The sequence below is a fragment of the Pogoniulus pusillus genome, chromosome 8 (genome assembly GCF_015220805.1).
Source record: "Pogoniulus pusillus isolate bPogPus1 chromosome 8, bPogPus1.pri, whole genome shotgun sequence".
NCBI lineage: Eukaryota > Metazoa > Chordata > Aves > Piciformes > Lybiidae > Pogoniulus > Pogoniulus pusillus.
This window is the reverse complement of record NC_087271.1, coordinates 19,368,780-19,378,535: the sequence shown is the minus strand read 5'-3', so window position 1 is coordinate 19,378,535 and position 9,756 is coordinate 19,368,780. Positions and strand designations below refer to the sequence as shown.

Genomic DNA, 9,756 nt, shown 5'->3' with positions numbered 1-9,756 from the left:
ATGGGTTTTAATTTTCTCTAAAAGCAAGAAGAAGCAGAAAAACCTTGTTGGAGAGACCAAGTGTGGTGTATAGAGCAAAGGTGACTCTTTTTTCCCCCTAGCATTACTTAAAGTTCCATGTCTGAATTTTAGGGGTAGCAGACGTGTTGTTACTGTGAGGAGCGCAGGCACAGAAATCACATTTCATAGCTCACATCTCTGCCTCAAATTATTTTGTGTCCACTCATTGTGACAGGAGATGATGACACTAGGTGAAGAAAAAGGTCACCCAGAAAGGTAGTCCCCTTGTCACAGCAGATCTCATTGTCTTTGAAGAAGATCACTTGTACAGGTCCTTCCCAAGTTGGGTGGGAGGGTTGATCTGCTGCAGGGTAGGAAGACTCTACAGAGGGAGCTGGCCAGGCTGGTTGGATGGACTGAGGTCAGTGGGATTAGGTTCAAAAAGGCCATGTGCTGGGTGCTGCACTTGGGTCACAACCACCCCATGAAGGCTCCAAGCTTGGAGCAGAGTGGCTGGGAACTGCCCCATGGAAAAACACCTGAGGGTTGGTCGACAGCAGCTGAAGATGAGCCAGCCTGTGCCCAGGTGGCCAAGAAGGCGTCCAGCATCCTGGTCTGAATCAGCAATAGTGTGGCCAGCAGGAGCAGGGCAGGGATTGTCCTCCTGTAGCGGTGAGGCTACACCTCAAATACTTGGTTGAGTTTCTCCTGTTCAGATGGAACCTCCTGGGTTCCAGTTTGTGCCCCTTCCCCCTTAATCCTGTCACTGGACACCACTGAGGAGACTCTGGCCCCATCCTCTTGCCCAGCCCAGGACCTTTAGCTTCTGTTGAGCACTGAATAGCAGATCCCCTCTGGGGCTGCTCTTCTGCAGGCTCAACAGCCCCAGAGCTCTCAGTCTCCTCCACACTGAGCTGCTCCAGGCCCCTCAGCATCTTTGCAGCCTTCACTGGACCCTCTCCAGTAGTTCCCTGTCTCTCTTAAAGTGGGGAGCCCAGAACTGGACTCTGTTCTTCAGATATGTCCCCCTTAGGGCAGTAGAAAGGGGGAGAAGAACCTCCCCTCAACCTGTGGCCCACAGTCTTTCTCACACACCGCAGGACACCACTGTCCATCCTGAGGGCAGTTTGTGCAGAGATTCCTGCGAAAGGCACAGCCAACCCTAACCCGTAGAGCCAGCGCAGCCTGGACAAGGCCTGGGCGCGCCTCGGTGTCCTCGTCCACAGCGCAGCTCAGGAAGCGCCGGGCCGTCAGGGTGACCGCCGAGCAGAACCGAGCAGAGCCGAGCACAGCGCACCGAGCCCGAGCAGAGCCGAGCCGAGCCGAGCGCAACGCACGGAACCCGAGCAGAGCCGAGCACAGCGCACCGAGCCCGGGCGGAGCCGAGCCGAGCCGAGCGCAACGCACCGAACCCGAGCAGAGCCGAGCGCAGCGAGGGGCGGTCCCGGCCACGCCCCGCCCCGCCCCGCCGCCGCGGCCGCCCCCCGCCTCCCGCGCGTCTCGCGGTGCCCGCCAGGCTCTCGCCGCTCTCGGCGCTCTCGCGGTATCCGCCGGCCAAGATGGCGGTGGCGCCGGGTTCTTGAGCGGGCCCCCGCGGGCGGGCGGGCAGAAGGCTCTTGGGCGCAGCGGGTTCCGGGTGCTTCTGGCAGGGGATGCCGACGGGACGGGACTCGCCACCGCGGCGGCTCTAAGCGTATCGACTCCACTCCGGCTGAGGCGAACCTTCCCGGCGGGGTCCCGCCGCCCGCGGGGCCGCCGCTGGCGATGACCGGAGAGAAGCTGCGCTCGCTGCGCAGGGATCACAAGCCCAGCAAGGAGGACGGCGACCTGCTGGCTCCCGGGGAGGAGGAGGCGGCCGCCGCGCCCGGAGGCATCTTTACCGGTGGCCGGGGAAGCAGCGGGAAGGGCGGCAGGACTGGGGGCCACAGGATCTTCAGCAACCACCACCACCGGCTGCCGCTGAAGGCGGGGGGGCCGGCAGCCGGCGGGACGGGCCCTCCCGCCGAGCCCGACAAGAGCGCGGCTCATTTCCCCGTCCACGAGTGCGTCTTCAAGGGGGACGTGAGGCGGCTCTCGGCCCTCATCCGCACCCAGGGCATCGGCCAGAAGGACAGTCACGGTGAGCGGCGGGGCGCGGGTGGGCCTGGGCACGATGTGTGCGGAGCGGGCGGGCCCGGGGAGCAGCGGGGAGGGAGCTCCTTCGGGAGCCGCGGCCTCGTCTCTCAGCCCTCCCTGCTCGGCTTGAGGCCTCGTCGCTGCCTTCCCAGCTGTTTCCCCCCGCGGGATTTGGGGGTACTGGTAGAGGTGGAAGCAGTGAGGGGGTCGCGGGGAGGGCATGCTGGGAAGATCTGTGGGGTTTTGGCAATACTGGTGAGCACGGTACCGGGTTCTGTGGTACCGTGATGCCTGGAGACCTGGTGTTGCTTCATGGCCAAAACCCTGCTGCAGTAGGAAAAAAACATTCGTGAAGTGCTGGAGCTGTCACCTATCTGCTCCAAGCGATGAACAGCTCAGTGGTTCCATGACAGGCACGTTGCCTCTTGGTGCCACTGTCCGATTGTTTGGGTTTTTTTTCCCCACCATAAAACTTTTATCCTAGAGTTACAGAATGGTTTGGGTCGGAAGGGACAGAGGCACCTTCCACTAGACCAGGTTGCTCAAGGTCTCATCCAACCTGCCCTTGAACACCTCCAGGGAAGGGGCCTTTCCCAGATACTGGAGTTCTGAAATTCAGAAGAGCCAAAGTCATCATCTCTGCTCCTCTGCAAGCTTGTGTTGGATAGAAGTGGCAGTAGCTAAGGTGGAACTAGAACCCTCCTGCTCTTCTGTAGGGTGTAAATATTTGACATCTTGCTAGGACAATTTTAAAGAATATCTTCAATTTAGGGAGTGTTTCATGCTGGTGAAAAATAGAACAGCCTGGCACATTGGCTTAAGTTTGATGGTTAATTCTCATCTCTGTTGTCTACCTATTTCAAGAGTAACACAAAATCCCAGCATCTTGACCTCCCACAGGTTCTATATCTCTTGCTGAGCATTGAGCAGATCTCTCTCAGGCTGCCATTCTGCAGGCTCAACGGTTCCAATGCTCTCAACCTTTCCTGCTCACATAGCTGCTCCAGGCCCCTCAGCATCTTTTTAAGCCTCCACTGGACTCTCTCTAGTAATTCCCTATCTCTTGAACTGGGCAGCCCAGAGCTGGACTCAGTACTCCAGATGTGTCCTCCGTGGGGCAGAGTACAAGGGGAGAGAACATTCTTTGACCTGCTGGCCACACAGATGTCCTCCAGGTTAGGTTTCTGCTGGAGGATGCCCTATGTGGTATCTGGTGGGGTTGTGATTTAAGATTATGCTTGTGCTCTTCTGATTGAGAGAGAAACGTTCCCTTTGTTTTAGTTAATGCTTCTTTTGCTTTTAGATCACACAATTAAAGTAGAGCAGTCATAGAATTGTTTAGGTTGGGAAAGGCCTTTAAGATCATTAAGTCCAACCCAACATCACCATGACCATTAAACCATGTCCCCAAGTATCATGTCCACTCGTTTCTTGAACACCTCCAGGGATGGTGACTGCACTACCTCCCTGGGTTGCCTGTTCCAATGCCTGAGGAATCACTGGGATTGGTATAATGAAAAGAAGAATGCACCTGGAAATTAGCAGCTATGTCCATGAGAACATCAGGCTTTGAAACACAACTTGATGTATATGGAGTGATCTGCAGGTCCGTTTCCTCAGTCAGGCCAGGGAATATTTCCTACAACTGTCACAACATTGCTCTCAGGATGTTGTTTTAAATATAGCTCCAGATAAATTTATCCTGTCTCCTCATTCCAAATACTGCTGGAGTGAAAGCAGTAGACAGGGGAGGAGCTTTTCTCGCTCCTTGGATTCCTTCTGCTGCCTCCTCCAGTTCTTCCTCAAGTAACTCATCACTATGAGCTTAGTAGAGTTACTCTCATGCACTTCTGCTCCATCTTCACTGCTCTATCATGTTCAGGATATATCAACAGAAGTGTTGATACCTACCTTATTTTAATGTATTTACACACAGAGAGGCACAGAAGTCTATAGATAAAGGAATTTCCCTCTGCTTCCTTGATGCTGATTGCAGTAAGAAGTCCTGGGGGATTTTTACACTCATTCTCCTATAAATTTTTACTCCAAATGGTCTTTTTCTGTGAAGTTTTCACCAAAACACCAACAGCAAACCCTTGATGTCTTGACATGCCAAAGCCCTGACTAACGTTTCCTTGTTGTTGTTTTCTTCCTGCTTGAATACATCCTTCCCTTGTTTACATTTTTGAGTTGTGAGTTGATGGGGTAGATAACCTCGAGTCAGAAATAAACCAGAAAAAAATCCCAGAACATGAGGAAGTGACTGAGAAGGGAAAAAGAACTTCTAGTAACAGCTTTTGTTTGCAATTCAGTCCTATTTTTAGCATTGTGAAGTTCAGGAAAGCCAAGTTCTGTAGAATGTTAAACTGTTGCTGTTCTGAGAAAGCAGACTGAGTACATCCTCTCTGAATTGACCTCAAAACCCATCACCCATCTCAAGGCTGCTGTCATTACTCCAAAACCTATTAATTTTGGGGGAGAAAGTTCAGGGGGTAACTCTCAGATGATTTTTATCATTACAGTAATGTGCATTCATTCATTTTGGATAGACAGGCCTCCTTGTTGAGTTATTCTAGGAAAGCAGACTTGGCTTCCTTCCTTCCAGATGTCCAAGAAAAGGTTAAAGCTGCACATCTGTATGCTAGTGCACACTGCACTTGGCTAACAACAATCTCATGAAGGCTCCAGGTTGGGGCAGAGTGGCTGGAGACTGCCCAGCAGAAAAGGACCTGAAGGTGCTGGTTGACAGCGTCTGAAGATCAGGCAGCATGTGCCCAGATGGTGAAGAAGGCCACCAGTATCCTGGCCTGAATCAACAATAGGGTGGCCAGCAGGACCAGAACAGGGACTATCTGCTGTACTCGGTGTTGGTGAGGCCACACCTTGAGTTTGGAGTCCCTCACTCCAGGAAGGATATGGAAGGGCTGGAACAGGTCCAGAGAAGGGCTAGAAAGCTGGTGAAGGGTCTGGAGAGCAGGTCTGGTGAGAAGCAGCTGTGGGAGCTGGGGTGGTTTAGCTCGGAGAAGAGGAGGCTGAGGGGAGACCACCTGGCTCTCTACAACTCCCTGAAAGGAGGTTGGAGTCAGGTGAGGGTTGGTCTCTTCTTACAAGAGACAAGAGGAAATAGCCTCATATTGCCCCAGGGGAGGTTTAGATGCCTCATCAGAAAAAACTTCCTCAGAGTGTTTAGGCCCTGGAAGAAGCTGCTCAGGAGCCCTCATCCCTGGAGATGTGTGAAAATCGCAGAGGTGCGGTGGTCAGAGACGCGGTTCAGGACCAGACTTGGTGGAGTTAGAGGACATTTGGACTCTACTGGCTGGTCTTGTCCAACCCAAACTCTGGCTCTGTGATTCTCAGCCCTGTATGGAGGCTGGATGAGGCACTTAATGCCATGGTTTAGTTAATTAGAAGTGTTGGGTGTTAAGTTGGACTCAATGATCCTAGAAGACTTTTCCAACCTGGTTGATTCTATGATTCTGTGTATTTCAGGTGTGGGTTTTGCACAGACAGTTCTTTCAGGCCCTGCTGTACCCCTGCTGTGTTGCAATAAGACCTGTAGGCTCCATGAGGCATGGAGGGAAGTGTCTACTTCCAAAGCTCTAACTAGTGTTCAAGCTGTCTTTAGGTGGAAATGAAATGTGAGGTTTGCTGATGTGCTGAATTGAGCTGTGGCCAAAAGAGAATGAATTTGATTGCAGCTGTCTGTGTGCCCAGGTCAGTGTCTAGAAATGGTCACAGCAAGCACGTTGTGATGATTCAGTGGGATGGAAACCATCCAAGCAACACGTCAGCCACTTAATTATTTACAGTGCCTGCTGGATTTCCGTTCTCTTACCCAGGTGAGCCACACAGTTGGAAAATCACACCCTTCCCTCCCTCTCCAGCAGTTCTCTGCTGTGAAGCTGCTTGTGTTCATGTAATCAACACTTGCTATGCTTCACTGACAGCTTCAAGCTGGTAGGACTATCCATCCAGCCTTTCCCTGTCCTGGTATAAGTGCTCAGTTGCACTGTGTGCTGCCAAGGAAACATTGATCAGTGTTAAAGTTCACCTCCTGTTCTTTCATCAGACTAATTTTACCTAGAATTGTTCTGTATGCTCAAGGTAAATGTTCTAGAGGAGCTGCAGCAGTTCTTGTTGTCGTCACAGAACGGTAGGGATTGGAAGGGCCCTTTGGACATCATCCAGTCTAACCCTCTTGCTAAAGCAGGGGCATCCACAGCAGCTTGCCTAACAGCACAATGGCCAGGTGGGCTTGGAATCTCTCAAGAGAAGGAGATTCCACAGTCTCTCTGGGCAGCCTGCTCCAGGGCTCCAGCATCCTCACAACAAAGAAGTTTCTTCTCTTCATGTGGAACCTCCTGTGTTCCAGTTTGTGTCCATTGCTCCTTATCCTGTAACTGGGTACCACTGAGAAGAGTCTGGCCCCATCCTCTTGATCCCTACAGGTCATTTAGCTCTTGCTGAGCACTGATCTGATCAGGGCTCTCAGCCTTTCCTCCTCCCAGAGCTGCTCCAGGCTCCTCAGCATCTTTGGAGCATCCTCTGGACTCTGTCCAGTAGTTCTCTCTCTCTTGATCTGGGGAGCCCAGGACTGGAGGCAGTACTCCAGTCTGTGGACTCCTTAGTGCAGAGTAGAGCTGAAGGAGAGGAGAATCTCTCCTGACCTCCTGGTCACACTCTTCTGGGGATCATCAAGTCTAACCTCCATGCCAAGCCAGGTTCTCCTAAAGAAGGTCACACAGGGTCAGCAACTGATCATGATTTGTTTTCCTGTGGAGATGAGTCCCATTTTGCATTCATAGAATGGTTTGGGTTGGAAGGGGCCTTAAAGATCATCTAGTTCCACCCCCCTGACATGGGCAGGGACACTTCCAAGTAGACCAGTTTGCTTAAGGCCTCATCAACTGATACCAATTAATTGACCAGTCTGGAAATTCTACCACCCCAATACTATCAAGAGCATGAGAGTATGGCTCTTTCAGCAGCTGCTGGGTTTGGGTTTCCACATCCCAAAGGAGTAGAAATCCTGCTGTGCCTGCCAGGTTTCCAGCATGACCAGAATGGTAAACCTGCTGCTGCTGCTTTCTTCAAACCCTGATGAGCACTGCTGTTGCTGGTTGGCTTGATAGGAGACTGCTCTCCCAAGGCATTGCTGTTCCCTCACCTCTGAGCAGAGCAGCAACTTTCTTCTTAAGGCTAGGATCAGACAAGCGAGGAGTCTGCTTGAGTAGCTTTTCTGCTGGTGGGAAGAATCTGGAGGTTGCACGATGGCATTCTGTGACCAGAATTTCTCATTTGGTGGCTTCAACCATTTTGTTTTTTCTTGTTCTGAAGGTCACAGATTGTCATTTTCATGCTCTTCAGATGTCCAAGCAAGATAGTGTGTCAGTTACTGTGCTGTCTTTCTGCACCCTCCTCTTCTTCTCCCCACTGTCTGCTGGACCCAAGCATGTTATCTAATTATTGCACACTTCTTGGTGAGAAGGCAATCATTGAGTCAGAGTAGTGTTGGAAGAGCTCTCTGGAGATGATCTAGTCCAGCCTCCTGCTCCAAGTAGAGATAACAGCAGAGTTTGGTGAGCAGCTCAAAGCCTTAGCTAAAGGAGTTTGGAAGTGATGGGTGTCATGTGCCAACTATACCTTCTGCTTATCAGCTGAAGGAAATCTAATGGAGTCCTCAGCAAGGCTGTCAGGGGCATAGTTAGTTTTTGATGTCTTCTTTCTTGCTGTTCTAGCTTCTGGAACTGTCTGACTCAGCTGAACTTGCTCAAAGCTAGGGGATGTTTTTAAATCTTCAAGTTTTTCATTGTAGGAGAAATGTGACTGTAGAGCTGGTTCTGGATGTATGGAATAATTTTGGTTGAAAGAGACCTTTAAGATCATAGAGTCCAACTGTTAACCCAACATTGCCAGGTTATCACTAAACCATGACCCTCAACACCACAGCATTGAAACCTCTCCAGGGATGGGGATTCAACCACGGCTCTGGGCAACTTCTTACAGGGCCTAACTCCTCTACTCTCTGGGTGAGACTCCACTTGCAGTACTGCTTCCAGTTCTGGAGCCCCCAGTACAAGAGGGATATGGATGTGCTGGAACATGTCCAAAGAAGGGCCACGAGGATGATCAGAGGGCTGGAGCTGCTCTGCTGTGAGGAGAGACTGAGAGAGTTGGGGCTGTTCAATCTAGAGAGATTCAAGGTGACCTTGTGGCCTTTCAGTGTCTGAAGGGGACTACAAGAAAGCTGGGGAGGGACTTTTTAGGCTGTCAGATAGGGATAGGACTGGGGGGAATGGAACAAAGCTAGAAATGGGTAGATTCAGCCTGGATGTGAGGAAGAAGTTGTTCAGCATGAGGGTGGTGAGAGCTTGGAAGGGGTTGCCCAGGGAGGTGACAGAATCATCCCTGCAGGTGTTTAAGGCCAGGCTGGATGAGGCTGTGGACAGCCTGATGTAGTGTGAGGTGTCCCTGCCCATGGCAGGGGGGTTGGAACTGTATAACCCTTGTATTCCCTTCCAACTCTGACTGATTCTATGGTTCTAATGACTTCATCAGTGAAGAAATTTCTTCTAATATCCAACCTAAACCTCCCCTGAGGCAGCTTGTAGCCATTTCCTCTCATCCTGTCACCTGATACTAGGGAGAAGAGACCAGCTCCTCCCTGGCTCAAACCTCCTTTCAGGGAATTGTAGAGAGCCAGAGGTCACCTCTCAGCCCCCTTTTCTCCAATCTGAACACACCCAGTTCCCTCAGCTGCTCCTCACCAGCCCTGTTCTCCATACCCTTCACCAGCTTTGTAGCCCTTCTCTGGACCTGCTCCAGCCCCTCACTGTACTTCTTGGGCAGAGGAGTCCAAATCTGAACCCAGTACTCAAGGTGTGGCCACACCAGTGCCTGTGCCCAGCACAGGGGACGAATCCTGCCCTTATTCTGCTGGCTACACTATTGCTGATGCAGACCAGGATGCTGTTTGCCTTCTTAGCCAACTGGGCACATGCCAGCTCATCTTCAGCCACTGTCAACTAGCATCCCCACACCCTCTTCTGCTGGACAGTCTCCAGCCACTCTGCCCCAAGCCTGGAGCCTTCATGGGGTGCTTGTGACATAAGTGAAGACCCAGCACGTGGCCTTGTTGAACCTCAGCCCCTCAATCCACATCCCTCTGTAGAAACCTCCTACTGCTGAGCAGATCAATCCTTCCATCCAACTCGATGTCTGAAAATTTGCTGAAGTTGCCCTCCATCCCCTGATCCAGCTATGCATTTTGTTACAGTGCTTGATAAAGCTGAGGCCCGTGCTCATCCTCTGTCTTGAATCATTTGAATGTTGTGAATAGCTGGTTTGGCTCCTTCCCAAGTTCCTTCCTCAGTAATGTCGTTCATTCAGTCACTTAACAAAGCAGGGCTGCATCCGGTGCTCTCCGTTGTGCTTTGGCTCACAGATGTTACAAGATCTATTAATAGAACATTTGAGGTCAGCTTCATGTGCATAATGAAGGAGGATGGATCTGGCTGATGTTGCCAGTGACCCACAAGAAGAATTTGTACCATGTGTGGTGGAGCTCAGAGCTGCTTGGAAACTCTGCCTTTGTCTGCTCCTTGTCCAGAGGGGAGAGTTTGTGGTCACAGACTCTGAGTG

At 51.6% G+C, this 9,756-nt stretch overlaps 1 protein-coding gene across 1 annotated transcript in view; it reads left to right on the top strand.

Annotated features, from left to right (window-relative positions):
• The first annotated feature begins 1,528 nt into the window (after window positions 1–1,528).
• Window positions 1,529–9,756, top strand: part of ANKRD13C (ankyrin repeat domain 13C) — a 32,741-nt gene continuing 24,513 nt past the window's right edge. Inside the window, exon 1 of the mRNA XM_064147497.1 lies at window positions 1,529–2,119. Within this exon, the coding sequence (XP_064003567.1) occupies window positions 1,765–2,119 (355 nt within the window). The 5' untranslated portion in view covers window positions 1,529–1,764. The remainder of the gene's footprint in view (window positions 2,120–9,756) is intronic.